Source organism: Sebastes fasciatus, chromosome 4 (assembly GCF_043250625.1).
Source record: "Sebastes fasciatus isolate fSebFas1 chromosome 4, fSebFas1.pri, whole genome shotgun sequence".
NCBI classification, from domain to species: domain Eukaryota; kingdom Metazoa; phylum Chordata; class Actinopteri; order Perciformes; family Sebastidae; genus Sebastes; species Sebastes fasciatus.
The window spans coordinates 12,970,343-12,989,033 of NC_133798.1; the positions used below are offsets into that span (position 1 = coordinate 12,970,343).

General features: G+C 39.0%; 2 protein-coding genes across 4 annotated transcripts in view; both read right to left on the minus strand.

The window, feature by feature from the left end:
* Positions 1–1,333: 1,333 nt before the first annotated feature.
* syt19 (synaptotagmin XIX) lies at positions 1,334–11,111 on the minus strand. 3 transcript variants are annotated; one of them, XM_074632102.1, is made up of 9 exons: positions 10,982–11,111; positions 7,288–7,517; positions 7,102–7,175; positions 6,054–6,173; positions 4,336–4,521; positions 3,970–4,119; positions 3,693–3,812; positions 2,659–2,770; positions 1,334–2,554 (listed from the first exon to the last, which is right to left on the minus strand). In XM_074632102.1, the coding sequence occupies exons 2-9, from the start codon at positions 7,475–7,477 to the stop codon at positions 2,247–2,249; spliced, it is 1,260 nt and encodes a 419-aa protein (XP_074488203.1). In that variant the 5' UTR covers positions 7,478–7,517; positions 10,982–11,111; the 3' UTR covers positions 1,334–2,246. The 3 variants fall into 3 exon arrangements, with proteins under 3 accessions (XP_074488203.1, XP_074488202.1, XP_074488200.1); XM_074632101.1 differs by lacking the exon at positions 10,982–11,111 and adding an exon at positions 10,198–10,396; XM_074632099.1 differs by lacking the exon at positions 10,982–11,111 and adding an exon at positions 10,210–10,380.
* A 2,031-nt stretch (positions 11,112–13,142) lies between these two features.
* LOC141765851 (C-signal) overlaps positions 13,143–18,691 on the minus strand; it is an 8,213-nt gene continuing 2,664 nt past the window's right edge. The window contains exons 3-6 of the mRNA XM_074632103.1: positions 18,620–18,691; positions 15,782–15,955; positions 14,573–14,683; positions 13,143–13,763 (exon numbers count right to left, since the gene is read on the minus strand). The exon at positions 18,620–18,691 is cut by the window's right edge and continues 116 nt beyond it. Of these exons, the coding sequence (XP_074488204.1) occupies positions 13,650–13,763; positions 14,573–14,683; positions 15,782–15,955; positions 18,620–18,691 (471 nt within the window). The 3' untranslated portion in view covers positions 13,143–13,649. The remainder of the gene's footprint in view (positions 13,764–14,572; positions 14,684–15,781; positions 15,956–18,619) is intronic.

Here is an 18,691-nt window from a genome sequence, read left to right on the forward strand (position 1 = left end):
CCCTCTGGCTGGCTACTCCATATCCTTGTGGAAAGCCCTGATTGGGGGCTCAACAAAATAAAAACCAGTGTACAGAGAGATCAAGAAAAAGAAAGGATCCGAGAGGCGATGAACAAATTTCTGGAGAAGCAGCAGGTATGACAGGCGAAACTTCACATACAAAGATGAGGAGCTATAGGCAAACTAACAAATAAAACCCACTAGCAGGCTTATTTTTAAAGCTGGAGTGAATATGAATATTGCCTAATATTTAATATAATTATATCATATGAAACTGGGCGACCTGGATTCGGGGTGGATTCGGGGCCCAATTTGGAAAGTCTGTCCCCCTGCCCATAATTCCTAATGGCTGGCCTGACTGTTGTATTCAATTCAAATTGTAAACATTTGGGTTCTATCTTTTGATGGGAATTTATTGTTGTTTGATATATTTACATTTTATAAACCAAATGACAAATCTGTTTATAATAAATAAAAAAAAAAAATCCACTTTGCAAAATAAGGAAACTAATAACTATTATTTACAACGATAGTCATCTTCATTATTAGTTCCAGCCCTAATTGACTGATTCAGTTCCTGGCTGTTCACATGTAAAGCTAACTCATACTGTAGGCAGTGGTGGAAAGTACATTTACTCAAGCACTGTACTTAAGTACAATTTGGAGGTACTTGTACTTTCCTTGAGTATTTCTATTTTATGCTACTTTATACTTATACATTTCAGAGGGAACGGTACTTTTTGCTCCACTATATTTATCTGACAGCTTTACTAGTTACTTCTTCCTGGTGGGGGGGATTCAAAGCTACCAAACAGTAGCCTATATATATAAAGTACTTAAACCTCCCTTAAAAGTAACTAGCTGCACCTTCACCACCTACAAGTGATGGACATATTAATTAATCAATTACTTAGTTAATTAATACAATACACTTTTTTTAAAATAGGTGATTTTGCGTGTACTTTTCCTTTTGGTACTTTAAATATATTTTGATGCAAATACTTTTGTACTTTTACTTGAAGGCAGAGTCTCTAAAAACTCTAAAGCTAACTAACCACCTAACATTAGATGTTAATGTGTTCAACTGTGTGAGTGTCAGCTGGGCATTCCTGAAAAAAAGAGCTTTGAAAATATATTCAAAATTGCTCTCTAAATGAATGAATATTGTGCTATGTTTTGTTTTAGTTTTTCCACAGAGTGGTTACTTATACTTGGTAAGATTTTCGGTTAAAATTCCTTTCTTTTTCAAAATATTTTATCCTTTTTGGTTTTTCTTAGATATAAGCCATTAGTTAATGCTCTTATTTACAGTGAATTTACTGAACATTCAGAGTTGCAATATAGAGATTTAATAATTCCGAATGAACAGTTTTTATAACAAGCACAAAAGAACAGCACATATTAAAGATAAATATAACCGTAACAAACACAGTTATGCACTGAGTGCAATGAGTGCCAAAATAAAGTAGTCTTCATCAGCAATTAGGAGTACAAATGTCAGATCTTTAGAGGTCTTTCAATACAATGAGATTTGGAGCTTAAAAAGCGAGATACAGTGAACAAGTAGACTGAGTAACCTAAGGTTTCAATTGGGCAGTCACTCCGCTGTCCTGATTGGAACAGAGAGGTCTTTGTACCACTGAGGTGTCAGCAAGGAGGGTGAAAAGAGGAAATGTCATCATTGCGTCATGTTATTGGGGTACAACACATGTGCAGTCTGCACTCACCGTAATTGAGCCTATAGCCACGCGCGTGACCGCAGCTCCAGTTACACTGTGCATGTGTCATACCCCACAGATCAAGACCCGTGTCCCAGCCTCTTTCCATAAACCTTGGGTGTCAGAAGGGAGAGAAGTCCATATTTGGCCTGCAGCTAAGCAGGTGCAGATCCATAGATGTAAAACAGTTAGCTAGTTCACAATTTTTTTGTAGTTGACCCATAAGTACATACCCTATACTGGCGTGTTAACAGTGATACCAGCCTCCCTGGTCTCTTTGGTCCTTCAGGTAAAGCAGTTATGTGCTGAACAGCTTACAACCAGTTGCTGCCCATAGGTAGCACTTGTAAACAATACCCAGGTTAGATGGCGGACGGTTATCTCATTAGTTATGACGTAATGTTGCATCTACTGTTTTATATTTATGTGCAGATCCCTCAGCCTGATACACGAGCACCACAGCTCTCAGTTAAATACAAGCAGGTGCAGACATCCAGGAAGTGCAGGAGAGAATTCATGAGATGCAAGTCAGATCAGTAGGCCATGCCACTTTGCTACTGGCTGGCGGACTGAGCGCATCATTAAGCTCCAGTGCTTGTCTTCTGATCTCTTCTCTTTCCCCACAGTCAACTGTCCGATCAGAGTTTTGTTTTTTTTCCTAGTCGTGTGAGTCTCATACACAGAAACCGATATTTTACACTGATCCAGAGGAAACTCTGGCAGTGGGAACATGAGGACCTCATTGAAGACAGTCATCAGGCAGCGGGCCACTGCAGAGGATTTTTGGTACCTCAACTTGCACTGGTTGCACTGCACACTGATCCTGGCGTACAGCACTGTATAACACAGAGAAGGCAAATCAGGAGCCATATGTTATATTGTATGTGTATGACAGCTGTATGTTCATGGCTTTGTTTTTATGAAGGTGTTTCTTATTTACCTGCATTTGAGCATATTTCAGTGAGGACCGTTCTAACCTTTAGCAGTCCAACCTCAAGCCTCTGAGAAGTGGGAAGAAACTTTAAAGACAGAAGCACCTCTCCTACAAGATCCTGTCGAGAAAATGGGGCGATAAACGGCACAAATTGTGTTTCTATACAGCATGTAATATGGTATTGCAAGAACATAAGTAACAGCATTCAACAAGTAAAAAAAAATCTACATGAGCACAAACTCAACTGGAAGAAAACCTGAATGTTTTAGTCCTATTTAGAACAGGGGGTAGTGGTGCACTCTGGTGGTCGAAATAAGTATTACAACAAGAAAATCAGCCTAAAAGAAAACAAGATTCTTCCACCTGTTTTCACTAAGAGGCAAAGAAAAAAATGTAACGCTAGTTTAGTTACGCTAAATTTTGGCTAGGAAAAATTGGCATTGCCATTTTCAAAGGGGTCCCTTGACCTCTGACCTCAAGATATGTGAATGAAAATGGGTTCTATGGGTACCCACGAGTCTCCCCTTTACATACATGCCCACTTTATGATAATCACATGCAGTTTGGGGCAAGTCATAGTCAAGTCAACACACTGACACACTGACAGCTGTTGTTGCCTGTTGGGCTGCAGTTTGCCATGTTATGAGCTTATTTTTTTAGGCTAAATGCAGTACCTGTGAGGGTTTCTGGACAATATGTGTCATTGTTTTGTTTTGTTAATTGATTTCCAATAATAAATATATACATACGTTGTCACCAAGCAAGCATATTTGCCCACTCCCATGTTGATAAGAGTATTAAATACTTGTCAATGCTCCAGAGTTTTGTAGTTATGGAAAACTAAAAGAGATTGACGGCATAACAGCTTATTATTTTGTTTTGTTTTTTTCAGTTTTAAAATGACTCTACAATTACTCATTAAAGTGGATGTGTAAGAATGTCATTCTTTAATTCACCTCAAATGAAAGGTGAGAAGAAAAAAAAAAACTTCCTATTTGATTGCATATGGGTGTGTTTGTATACATGATGTCTTACTGTACCTTCTGGGGTATCTTCAGATCTTCTTGGAGCTCCAGAGGGTAGGAGATGTTGAGCTGGCCTAGAGGAACCCTCACCTCTCCTAACACTGTGTGCCTGGAGAATTTATCAAAGTCCCTCACCTGAGATGCACACAGACACATGACAGACAGTTTACTTACAGAATCACACAAAACATTAATTTTTCTCTGCTTAGATCTAATTTCTTCAACTGACAAAATAATTCCTTATGATTTGAGAGATACTGAGAGTGAGAGATGGGTCTGTGTGCAGCAGGACCTCCATCCTGAGGTTGATGTGATGAAGCTCCTTATCCTCTTGCAGAGCACAGCTGAACTGGTCTCCAAATAAAGGGTTACAGCTGCCTTTCACAATGCGAGTCCGCCACTCCTGCAGCACAGTCCACAGGACAGGTGCAGTCCTTTCACCCTATGAGGGTCACAGCAGTAACACCGTCATACAGTACAGCATGAGAACCATACATACTTTTTTACAAAATGAGCCTGAAAAGCATGAAAGGAGAAAAGGAAAAGCTGTATATTTCCCCTAAATACGATGCTGTCGTTTCTGTGCCAAGCAATTCACTTAATGATGTCACTTGTTGAGTGACATATTGTATGTGGCAACCAATGACGAAAAAAATACCTCGTCATCCGTACAGTCCTCCACTTCCACTGCCTCTGAACCTGCCCACATGAGTCTTAGCTTAACAAATGGCTGGAGGCTGCGCGTCTGGCTGTGCTCCAGGAGCCCCTCCACCTGCAAGATGGTGACCACCAGCTGGGACTGCAGTTGGTCATAATAGATGGAAAAACGTAGCGATCCATCGACCTGGTAGAAGATTAGGAAAGACATCAAGAAACCAAATGCTGCTGTTGATATTGCCTGAAAATATGAAATGCACTCTGTATTTTCTTTACATGATTAATCTTTGTTAAGCTTAATATGAACAGATCATATCATCAGTAGATGTCAAGAATAAAATGTAGCCCACATATTCAAACAAATTCAGAGCAGGTACCAGCAGCCAGACGACGGAAAACTAAAATCAGTCTGTCAGTCGGTTCACACTTTGAACAACACTGAAATATCTCAACAACTACTGGATGGCTAGGCTTGGGATTTTCATTCACATTCATGGTCTCCAGAGGATTAATCCTAATGTCTTTGGTGATGTATATGAGTAGGGGCTGGCTGAAGGTAAACATGTAGCTGTGACCAAGTGCATATTTCATGTATTGTATTGATATAAATATATATCTGTATGCTTCTTTGTGGAATATGTGAAAACAAACCTCCATCTGGGACAATAAAAAACATCTATGTATCAATCTTCGGACTCTTCCTCTAGCGCAACCATGATGACAGTAAAATATCTCAACTATTGGATAGACTGCCGGGAAATTTGCTGCAAATATTCAAGGTCCCTAAAAGATACACGTTGGTGATCCCTTTGCATTTCCTCTGGCGCCATCAAAAACTATAGAAGCAAAGAGGCGGAACTGGAATGAAAACGCCAATGAGTCTCTGTTTAACTGGTGTCAAGGCCTATGGAAAGGAGGCTGGGTCACGCGTTATATTTGCGGGGGTACAACACATGCGCAGTATAATCTGGCCTGCACTCGCCGAAAATTGAGCCAATCCCAACGCACGACCGCAGCTTCAGTTACACTGCACATGTGTTATACCCCATACCCCCAAGTCCCATGTCCGCCCGTGACCCAGCCTCCTTTCCATAGGCCTTGACCAGCGTCCGGTAGTCGCTTACAGTTCAAAATGGTGGAGGCATAGCTTTGCTGCTGATGTTGCAATGGAATGACCAATTGGCTTTCACTTCATATCAATATACCGCCTTTGGCGCCATCATCCGGGCAAATGACCAAATAATACTACAAACTAATGACATTCCGATCAGCCTCAGGTTTACTTTGTGTTTGGTGCTAATTAGTAAATGTTAGCTTGCTAACCAGCTAAACTAAGGTGGTGAACCTAGTAAATATTACCTGCTAAACTAAGTACAACCTCAGAAGTTGGTAGCATGCTGCATGGCTGTAGTGTTGTTAAAAGAAAAGCAATAATAGAGCGTGATGTTTCAAGATAGTGTGTTATTTATCAGACATGACAGTCTGATGAAAACCCTGTTGAACAGTATACCTCCAAAAATTATAAGCCTCCCTTACAACACAATGAGTAGGAAATAAGTCACACACATTGTCATGGCCTCTTAGGATGCACATAAACCATTAAATGTATGCGACCTATCCCATACGATAAAATGCAGTTAGATGAAGAGAATAAATAGACAAACAACAAATTGTTGACCAATTGTCACGTGACAACAGAATTATGTAATAATGTACTACCTTTTTAATGTTGGCCTGCTCCCCCATGTCTCCGTCTGCCTGGCTGGATCCTGAGGAGGGAAACGAGGCCTGAGACAGACAGCGACTCAGCCTGCGGACGTCTGCGTTGACATTCTCCACCTGGGGAACATGCAGACATAGACGCCATTTCTATCAGTGGTGTTTTTATTAACAACTGCAGCAGATCCAGCTTTTATTTGACTTGTGACAAGTCCCAACTCTCCTTTGTTTAAACAAGTTAATCTCAATCTTTATGTACATAGATGATGTTGCCTATTTGGAGCATCTCCACGGACTACAGGGTCTGGACAAAATAACAGGAGCATCTTACAATATAACATCTTTTACAATCAACATGACATTAAAAAGTATAAATAAATAAAATATTTGAGGAACTTATAATACTAAAATGTTATCACTGTGTCAAAGAGGTGTTTGTGGTGATTTATAAAGCTGTAAATTACAGTTGTATAAAAGTGCTATTATATTGTCCACCCTGAATGTAGCCCTAAACCTCACCCTGATGGAAGTACAGACCTGTTAAATTTCACTTAGCGTTGAATTGGTAGATCACACCCTGAATGCATCTACATTTTCCAGAAAGAATTCCTTGATTTTGTGTTTTCAGCTTCAAACTTTACACCACCACCTTTCATAATTAATTTGCTGTCATAAACTTTACACAAACCAATCAAATAAAAAGCAGATTATGCATGGCAAGAGATTAGTACCTGCAGATAGTATAGTATAGTATAGTATAGACACACATCCAGGAACAAATGGAGACTGTCAGCTGAGTATCGACTGAAAGACAGCAGTTTCCTAAAAGATTGCCAACAAACAAAGCCACATAGGAAATCTATAGATGTTTGAGGTTCTAAGACATCTGGTCATGGCTAAGATTGTACTGTATGGGTGCTGCCTTGAACTCTGGGACACCTGATACAATAGGGTGGCCCCAGACTATATATGACATATGCTCAAATGAAAATACGTTTAAATAAAATAGTTTGTTCTGTCCACACCTCTCAAATTAATTTCCTCTTACCCTAGTACATGGAGCTCCTGAGTAGTTTCCTGCTTCTGTTGACTTTTCGTCCGAGTACGGCAGATCACTGTTCACTACAGTAAAAAATCAGACACAAGTTTGCATTTGGTAATTACTTTCTTGGTCAGACACTGAGCATCAGCAATATGTGCTTTACTGTTCGGTATTGTGATCTGATCTACTCACCAGGATCTTGCCGTGTGTATGTGGTGTGTCTCTGTGTGCAGCATCTGAAGGCCTGCCATGCCAAGATGCCCAGCGCAAGCAGGAGAAGAGTGACCGAGATTCCCAGGATGCAATACTTGACCGCGTCTGAGAATGGCATACTCAGCTCTCCAGCGGCCGACAGCAGCTCCACAGGGGCTGGATAGTCCATCAGTACGATGAATCTCCAACTCCATGTGGCCTATACATACCTTTGTAACACAGGAAGACAGACCATGTAGATTATAGAACTTTGAAGACACATAATGGACCCGTTGGCAGCCATATTGGAGATCCAGCCATTGGGCAACACCAGTTATCAACAATAGAGGATTCCTGACTGGATTTGGTCACTGCAAGTCGCAGAAGTGAATAGCAACTACAGCATTCACACTAGCTAGCTCTTACATGTTGGCATTAAAGCTGAACATCTCAACTTTGCATATAGCCCTGATCCAGGACAGTCATACAAAGTCATGTAGGACTTATACGGGTAACCTGTTTGACTGAAAAACTTTCAATACCCAAGTAATCATGAAGCCATGTCAGAACAAACGTAGATCATGCTCATGTCCATCAACCAGTTTGCTCTGGTAGATTTCATACCAAAGGGACAAAAGAGGAAAAGACAAGGTGAGTTTTTTACAAAACAAAACATGGCCAATACTCCATCAGATATCGTGGTGTACAAATATGGAACACCAAAATACATGTTATCAAGAGCTCGTTATCCTTAGAACATTTTAAAAAGAAATTATCATCACATTTAATTATGACGTCTAATTATCTTTTGATATGTTTAGATATATTTTATTTTCTTCTGTACTGTTTTTTGTATGTATTTCATTGTTTTTATTGGATTGTTTTCCACTGTTTGGTTAGGTTTTCTGCACATGTTGTTTACTTCTTGTTGTTTAACTTTTGTTGTATTTTTAAAATGATGTTAGTTTAGATCTTTCTTCCCCTTTTGTTATTGTTTTTTTTTCTCCTGGGGTTGGTGGGGGGGTCCTTTGTATAAGCCTGTGGCTTCTTGACCTCTCCTGACACATTTCTTGTTTGTTTTTTTCATTGACTGGATTTTGTGAAGTTTTATATATGTGCAAATAAATGCTGCTTTCTCTGGACACACTGTTGTTTAGCACAGTTCTCAAAGTGGAGTCCGGGGACCCCAAGGGGTCTGTGGCAGTCTGCCAGGGGGTCCGCGAAATAATTTACTATAAATTATAAAATTGTGCTGTATCATTTGAAAGTGCATATCAAAAGATGGCGACCATTTGCACCAAAAAAAAAACATATTGTGTCCAATACTACCACCAATGTCACTATATTTTGACTTTTCGTGGACAAAACAACTAATAGATTAATTAATTAAAAAAAAAAAAAGATCAACCCCTAAAAAAAATAAAAAAATAAAATAGATTAACCCCCTGAGACCCGCTGACTTTGTCTTTCAGAGGCTGCAGCAGGTTCAGTTTTAGACCTAGAGTGAAGATATCATATGAAACTTGAAAACTAAGGAATCCATTAGTAACAACCTTGTCATGTAGCATGCCAGGAAGGAGTATATATAACGCTCCAAAGTCAGGCTACATTTTGACGAGGAAAAACTGGCGTGTCCATTTTCACAGGGGTCCTTTGACCTCTGACCTCAAGATATGTGAATGAAAATGGGTTCTCTGGCTACCCACGAGTCTCCCCTTTACAGACATGCCCACTTTATGATAATCACATGCAGTTTTGGACAAAAACATGTCGTTTTTTAATGCAGTATGAATGTGTTATTTATTTCTAAAATAGTGTATTTGAATATTTCATGATTATTTATGGTGTATGACTACAACAAGTTGACATACAGTAATAAGCTTCATCTCAAATTAATCTTCAAGTTTCCAGCTTTCAGACGATGTACACCACTTCTATGTGACATCTAATGTTGACCTTCTATCTGCCCCTAAACACCCATAAAAAAGACAAAAACAGGTCTATTGTAGGTTTCTGACGATGAAAATAATTGTTAGTTGCAGCCCTAATAGGAGTTGAAACCTTTTTTGGTTCATTTAGGACCTTATCTGAACCTCTCTCAGTTCCCAGGAGACAAGAGTGGTAATACAGATAGAAAGAAAAAAACATATTTGTAGAGACTCGTTTGGACAAAGACAGCATGGCACACTGGCAAAAAGTCAAAGTGAATCAAGATCACAGCCAAAGTCTTAAATACTAATGTAGCATAAATAATGTAACATGTCACAGTAGGAAAAGCACAGGTGTAAATAATAAAACCTGCGTTTTTAGGCCTGCGGGCACAATACGGAGCTCCGGGTTGACCTCAGTTTGAGGTAAATCAGTTAATCCAGTAAGGAGATTAACTTGTATAAATGTCAATTTAGGGCTTTGGAAGAAACAAATATAGACCATTTTCAGGTCCACAACCTTCTTAAATTGTTTTAAAAATATGTTTTGACAGTAGCTTCAAGATTCTGTTACGAGAGATTACATACCTGTATCCCAAACAATAAGCACAGACATGCACACACATGAACTGTGTGCAACTTGCACAGATGATCAGCTCAAAATGTCCTTGTGCCTGCCAACTTCAAGAACATACTTTGTAAGTCAGATATTATTCTTTGAGGTAAAGAAAAACGGTACAACTGTGGCGTTGTCAGAAGGACATGATTATCTCCTATCAGAAACGGTTTAGTCAAATAGCACTTGTCCTGCTCACACTGCATGCAAAACATGATGAACGTTGCAAGGAAAAACCTGCAAAGTTGTAAGACGTATTTTAAACAAAGAAAGTGGGAGTAACACACTTCAACAATTACGCTATTGTACAAATTTGCACAAATGGTCTCAGAGCCTTACAAAAAAAGGTTGCTGCTTTCCACTTGCTTACTTACTTACTTCCACTTGCCTTTAGTAAGTAAACTCAGCTCCTCTTTTTCTTCAGGAATGCAAGTATCTTCCTGTGTTATAAATCCATGCAGAGCTCTTCAAATTTAACAGAAACAAAATAACTCATCAGCGAGAGAAATCCAAAGCAACCCTTGATCATATAACTGTTCCTCCTGTTTAAGGCACACTCCCCCTCTCTCTCCTCTCTCTCTCTCTTTCTCTCTCTACACACACACCCAGCACATGACTTCCTGCACACCATTCTGGGCAAACTGGTTTGATTAGATTTAAATGACATTTCAGGGAGCTGAAAAGCATGACCTGATGTTCAGCTCTCTTCCTCTTACAGATCACTCTGCAGGTCTGCTCACCAAATGTTTAGGTCAGACTTTAGGTCAACTTCCAACAATCAAGCCATACCCCTGCCGTCAGGTAGAGCAAGAACAGCAACGATCTTGCACTGAATCCTGCCTATAAGCTGTCATGCTGTTTCTCTACTTTATACCACGGCCAACATTTATACTGCACTTTTAAGTAACAGTTGTATCCAACAAGTTCAGATCATTAGCTGTACAGTATGGAGGTTTGACACAGAAAATGAACATATCGAATAAGTTGCACGTTCAACTTGCGCTCTGCTTTATCATGCAACTGTACTCAAACAAGCAGGACCTGCAGGTGCTATAAACTGACAATGATAAGACACACTCAACTCTCTTACCATGTAACAGTTAAAGTGCCACCAACACCATGACAGATCATGACTTTTAATGACATTTACCTTACATGGTTTTCATTGTTGTCATTATCTTGCAGACTTGTCAGTCATCACCTATTATTTTGCTTGCTGAAAGAGAGACACACACAATGTGAAACAGGAAATGTACAGTACCTAAAAATGGGCCTTAAACAATGAGAACATAATGTCAAGTCACCCCGCTTGAAGACAAAAGTATTTTAAGTTATGTAACCCAAACTTGCCATTCCAAGAATGAGGAAGAAAAAACATTTTGACCAAACTTCCTTGTTTGACGTAATCTTAAATCCTACAAAGAAGAAGAATGTCTTCTGACACTGCCACTAGAAGATCATCTTATAATCATACAGTTCTGGATCAAAGCAGCTAAAGCAGCAAGGGCTGAAAACGTGTATCTCATAGACCGCTTTTACTGGAAGACACACTCATGGAAATTCAACCTTTTATTACCATTTTACAACAAGGATGCTAAAATCAAATTCTCTAAACAGCAACAATCTCAAAAATAGGTAACACATTTACATATTATATTATTATTATATATATAATTTATATATAAATTCCTAAACTATTGTACATGTTGTATTTTTCACAAACAGTATATAGATACTATATTTTAATTTTGTACTGTAAACTGTAGAAAAGTGCCACTGCAGATAATTCACTTCACTTCTGTACATCCTTGCACACAAATGTAAACCAGATAATCCACAAGAGGTTTCAGTTGCCAATAATCCATTGTACTCACTCACACACTCATGAATGGCTCATCAGTTTACACCTTTGAAGTAACTTTCAACATTGGTGTTTGCTTTTTAGCAAAGGTCTCAGTGCACAGTTGGACCGTAGAGAAGAGAATCTGTAAGGTCAGATTTACACCAGATTTTCTTCCATCTTTGGAATTTCTGAAAAAGAGGGATCTTTTTCAAACACACAGCAGCACGCCCCCTCCCAAACACACACACAAACAAACAGCTTCTGAGACGGTTCTGTTAAAGGTACAGTGTGTACGATCTGGTGAAATCTAGTGGTTTGGTTGCAGATTGCAACCAAGTTAGTACCCATCCGCTCACCTGGGGCGACTGTGGCTCAGAGGGTAGAGCAGGTCGTCCACCAATCAAAAGGTCGGTGGTTCTATCCCTGGCTGCTCCGGTAACAAGGCTTAGCCATCAGTGTGTGAATGAGTATTTAGATTAGATCCTGATGGGCAAAGTTGGCACCTTGTATGGCAGCCTCTGTCATCAGTGTATGAATGTGTGTGTGAATGCTGACATGTAGTGTAAAGTGCTTTGAGTGGTCAGAAGACTAGAAAAGCGCTGTATAAATGCACGTCCATTTACCATTTACTCCTCCCTTTCCAAGACTGCGGTAACGTGAGCCACCGAGTGCAAAACTGTGGTAACGCCATTCGCCTCGCTCAGAGGCCATCCATACCATGATAACATTACATTAGGAGCAACGGAAGTCAGACGGCAGCTGACGGTTTTGTACTCTGCGGCTTGGGTTACCGCAGTTTCGCAAGCATTCAGGTGACGTTAAAGCGTGAAAGGCTCTCGCTAGAGCCAGTGTTTGGTTTGTCCGTTCTGGGCTACTGTAGAAACATTCATGTAGATATGAAGGGCTCATTCTAAGCTAACGAAAACACAATTCTTAGTTTCAGGTTGATCATACACTAATGAAAATATAGTTATGAATATTAGATTCCATTTCTGCTAAGAGATCCCCAGAAATGTTACACACTGTTCCTTTAAGACTTTCTCAACTAAGTCTTGTCTGTTTGTCAAACGAGTTTGTAATCAGATCGAAGAATGTAACAGTTTATGTTGATATTTGGGCGCAGCTTAGATCATTTTTTTGTAACATGTTAGAGGCATGTAGGGCTGAACTGGCCTAATAGTATACTGTGTTTGCAGTATGTAGTCTTAAGATGTTCTATATGAAATTCAGAGCATTAATATAGCAGCCAACAATTATTTGCTATGCATGGGTGTGAGGTCACGGACGTGAGGTCACAATGACCTTGGACCTTTAACCACCAAAATCTAATCAGTTCATCCTTGAGTCCAAGTGGACGTTTGTGCCAAATTTGAAGACATTTGTTCAAGGCATTCCTGAGATATCACGTTCACGAGAATGGCGCGGACGGACAGACAACCCGAAAACATATGGCTTCCGGCCACGGCTGTCGCAGAGGCATAAAAATATATTTCATATGGAAGACATTTAAACACAATTTAAGCGTTTTTCCTAATTTTTCAAAAATCCTGACTTTGCCCACTGAGAAATGTCAGATTTAAATAGAAATTCAAAGTTGTACGGTTAGATACTTACCCAAAGTATGTATATACCAAATTTTAAGACTGTTGACCAATCAGAACTAATGTTGTGGTATTTTCCTTACCATACTAAATATAGTCTTTGGGCATAGATGGATTGAAGATAAGCTACAGCACACTACACGTCATCTACAGTATTTGGGAACACTGTAAAGTAATCTCCTTTAAGAAATGAAATACTGTTGCTCTCCTATAATCAAGTTGAAATATGCATGATTTCTATTAAATGGTAGAGCTTGGTTAAGATTTAACACTGTGCACTCTGAGTCATTGATACATTTATCCAAGCATAGTTAAGGTTGATCATAACTGAATAAAAAGCCATTAGGATCCTATAGTAGTGCTTATAATCTGGGTCACCAAGGCAACGTCTCTCCTGTAAAGTTCAGAAATGATCCATGATCCTTTTCAGTCAGTCCACCAATCACAGACAAGACGGAAGAAACGCTCTCCTCTGGGCTCAGTGGAGCCTGGAAAGAAACGGATACAAATTATATTCAGACACACTTCTTAGAAATGTCAATACAATGATCCCTATTAGCGGGGCAGTTAAGCACAACAACTGTGAAATAATTTGCGATAAAAGCAACACATTTGGCACAGATGTAGGTTTATATGTTATGAAAAGATATAGATATCGGGGCACTACTAATTTGGGGCCTGAGGGCCGTGGCAGTTATTTTTTCAAACCTTTTATTTGGTTTTTGCACCCTTAAAAAATAAAGAGGAAAAAAAACATATCTGTGATCTTCTGACATCTGATCTAATCAGCTTGAAAACACCTCATAAAACCAGTTTTCTGCAACATCTTTGAATATTTAGCGTCTATTTGGCAGCTATTTTTTAAAATGGCCGCCACGGCCCTCAGGGGCCAAATTTACAGCACTCCAAAATCTATATCTCTTCATAACATATAAACCTATGTCTGTGCCAAATGTGTTGCTTTTATTGCAAAATGCGCAATTGTTATGAATATTTCATCTTAGCTGCCCCACTATACTGTAAATACTGTACATCACTCAGGACACTAAAATGCGACGTAAATATTAAATGTGTGACAGCTCTTGAAGGTAAAAGACCACGCAAATTAGTGTAACATACATACAGTTTTAGTTCACTGCATTCTACAAAATGTTTTTTTCTCACTAATGGAAATAAAAAAAGGCTCGATAGAATGAGAAGATGTTACATTTTACTCAGTGCTTGGTATGCTTTAATCACAGCTCTTTAATGGCAACCCAAAGAGACTGTGACAGAGATGGACAGAGCAGCCTCTTACCTCAGACCCCCCCATGTCAGTGCGGACCCAGCCAGGGTGTATAGCCATACAGAGAATCCCGTCAGGCTCCAGGTCTACAGCCAGACAGCGACTCACCATGTTTAAAGCGCTCTGAGAAGGCAACCAGAAACAAGTTACTGTGCAACACAATGTAAAAACCTCAGCCCGCTACAGTACAGCTTTACCCAACACCACAGTAGTTGATCCGTTTGACGATGGAAGAAAGTGCAGCTGATAGTTCACATTTATCCTAAAATCCATAGTTGAAAAATGTTTAATCAGAAGAACATGTTTTTTTCACATTATCTGTCACATGCACTACTACTATATACTGACCGTGTTATAAAAATAACTTTTTAAAATATTAGCTCAAAGTTACCGACTTCAGCTTTAAGGTATCAAGCAAATAAACCCTATTGCAGTTTGTAAACAATGACGTACACAAGTGTGCGAACAGTTTGGCAATGGAAGTACGGCAGAGTGCAAGAGCCTGTTCAAGCACATTAACCACCAAAGATCGTAAATGCACCCCAAACAAATTTACTTTCCATCCATCCATTATCTGTAACCGCTTATCCCATTTGGGGTCGCGGGGGGCCAGAGCCGATTGTTATTACAGAGAGAGTAAAGTACTGAAAAAAAGGTACCGTTGGGCAGTGGTATCGAATTCCAGGTACAGTTATCGGTTCAAATGAGAACCGTACCCAACCTTAATAAATACCAATGGTGTTTTGGTTGAACGAGTGACCGTGTTAACTGGTGACTTTCAGCCAAATGCGTTGTGGTTGCTCATTGTGACGGCAGCTGTTTAAAACACAAACAGAACATGTAGGTGTCCTCGTAGAAGCCTTCAAATCATATTTAAATACATACTCACCTGTGTTTATTATCTACACCAAACATTTACAGAAATTTCTACAAGCAACCACGGACGCGTTTGGCTTAAAGCCACTCGTTAAACTGAAACACCTGTTGCTCTGATGGCCGCGATCCTGTCGAAATTCTGTAAAATTTCAGGCCCCTTTTTGCAATATCGATTCTCATAACCGAACACGCAACGACAGGACATTTTGATGCTGGTAACAGTTTTAATTTCAATGTGTAAAGCTTGCTAACTCGCCTGGATGGCTGGGGCAAAACGCCACTTCCATTTCACATTTTTGTTTGACATCTAAAAGAGTCAGTATATTCATCCAATAGTAACAATACCTTGGACGTCCTGTAGGGGTACCATTTGAAGTTGTTGGCCCTTTCCCCCCAGTTGAGCTCCACAGAGCCCAGCAGAGAGGTGATGTTAATGACTGCTGCCCTCTGGATGCCCATGCTCCCTGCACCACCTGCTCCGACTCTCGACGCAGCTTGTTTCAACAGAGGCAGGAAGGCCTGGCAGGGACAGGGGGAAAAAACACATCACAGCTGAAGCTAGAATCATACTGTACAGGGTTTTCATGAGATGGAGAGCTTCTTGAATCCGCAAAATCTTGTGACAATTACCATGGTGTGGGATTCGTATTAAGTATTGATTAATGATTAACAAATGAATTGTAAACTTTTAAGAAATTGTTTGTAAAACATCTACAAACATTACATAGATAGATAGACCAGAAACCAATTATTAACCATTGCCAAAGTATTAACTATCTAAATAATGTTTATAGATGGTTTACAAACCAAATATTAACCATTAACAAAGTGTTACAAATATCTAGTCTATCTATTTAATGTTTACAGATGTTTTACAAACAATTTCTTAAAGGTTTACAAATAATTTCACAATCATTCAAATAAATATATAATATAGTATATCAAATGTTATGTGTGCAACAATAATCTGTTTAAATAATATAAATGATAACATTACTAATAATTAGTAAAAATCATTAATTATGATGTCTGTTTGTTAACAGTAAAATAACGATTTGCTACATTTAATTTACCATTTATAAATGATGGTTATCAAAGTTTTACTCAAATAATATATAATATTAATAACAAAACTACACTTGTATACAACATGTTAAATAAGTACAACACAGACCCAAAATCTAGAGATACACATTTTCAAAATGATTTCATTATCAAATCTTGCGTAGCATTTCCAGTCACATTTCACAGCACACAGTCTGTGGGGAGGAATAACAAGTGTGCCCTCTGGTGGCAGCATGTCCAACTTACAGAGCAATTTCTTGAATTCTCCATTTAGATTTTTCTAAAACAAAATATATACACACTGTAATGTGTTTCTATGACTTTGTCCATACCGTTTATATCAATGAGGGTAGACTAAACAACAGAAACACCTGTCACTATAATGCAATACAATGAAAAGCACCACAAACTGAACAGCCTCCAAAATGATCATACAGATGAATCAACACCTCTCTAATAGTAAGAGTGTGAATCTGTTCCATTAATGTTCAATTATCTTACAGATCTAGACATTTCCAAAACAAGAAAGCTGGTTATGTAGTTTCTGGACATATTTAACGTGAAATAATTAATAACTGTACTGTTATATACACGACAAAAAATGCAGCAAATCCTAAAATGTGAGAAGCTAGAAAGAAACATCAAATGTTTGGCATTTTTGCCTCAACCATTGGCTCAAATGGTTAATAGATTATCAAAATAGCTGCCTATTAATTGTGTGCTAATCAAGTGATCTGATAATTAACTAATTGTTTCACCTTAAAGAATAACTTTGGTATTTTTCAACCTGGATTTTCCCATGTTTTTGTTTCTAAAAGTGATTAATAGGAACACTTTTTGAAATTGGTCCAATATTGAGGGAGATAGCTGCAGCCGCCAGCCGCTAAACGAGCTGCAATGTAATTATTTGGGGCAACCTGGTACCGTCAGTTTACGTCTACTAAAAGTGCTTGTTTTTGCCACTGACAGGCTCAGATTTTTATTATAAGTGTCTGACTACATTATAGAAAGAACCCTACAGATAAATTAAATGTTTTTTTGAGACAATACAAGACTGGACCAATTCTAAAAAGTGTTGTCCCCATTAGTCATTTAGACACAAAAACATGGGAAAATAGGGTCCAGGTTGAAAAATACCTAAGTTATCCTTTAAAATGTGAGTAACGCATGTTTTGAAGTCTCAGCTCATAGAGAGTGGAGCAGTGGCAGATTTCTGCTGTGATTCATTGCAGACGTCCCCCTAACATTATACCGTTAGGCTGCAGTGTGGCCTTGCAGTTATAGAGACTGTCCTTCAGTTGGAGCAAACTGTGTGTCAGCAAGCATCTGCCCTGCTGACATCATGTTCTCAAACAGCTCCTGATTTTTTACCAGCACCGGGTGCTGCTCTGTAGTCCGCCCCATTTTCTCTGGGGCCAACTGAAACCAGACTTTCAATGAATACTTAGGAAATACATTCTGCCCTGGGCTAAGGGGCTTTTGTTACTTCTGTCCATCATGGTCATTCTTTTTGTTTTAGTTTGCAGTATTCAGGAAATTAACTACTCACAGGTCCTGCTACTGGTGTCTGAAGAAAACAGAAGTGTAGCTTCTTTTCTTTTGTAATTCTCCATCAGGTTGAGTGACAGATGAAGACGTTCCAATAAAGTAACTGATGCACAACACCCAAGTCGACAGGAAGCATAAAATCCTGCATCTCCACGCTGGAGGACGGATGCAACACGAGGGAGGAAACGGTAACTCGAGTCGAGAAAACTGTGGTACAACTCCAGGAAAGGGTGACATATCTGGAGGATGCGGGACACCGTAACAATATTCGTATAATTGACATTTTGGAAAACTCAATGGACGCATTTTGTGTACGTTGTAAAAAGGAAGGACTAGGCCTGGACATTGATGGAGGTTTTGAGATCGAACGAACGCACAGATATGGACATAAGCCAAATCCAGAAGCAATGTATGGTCGACACAATATATATTATATCATATTTATTAAATTTATTTAATTTTTTGTATATTGTTTATAAATTTGTATTATATTTTCAATTGCTTAAAAAGATTATATCACAAAAAAGGAAGCACACAAATCTATAATAATAATAGTATAATAAACAGTACCTTGGTGATCATTAGAGGAGCCACAGCATTAGTCTGGAAATTTTCCATCATCTTCTCTGCAGTAACGGTATG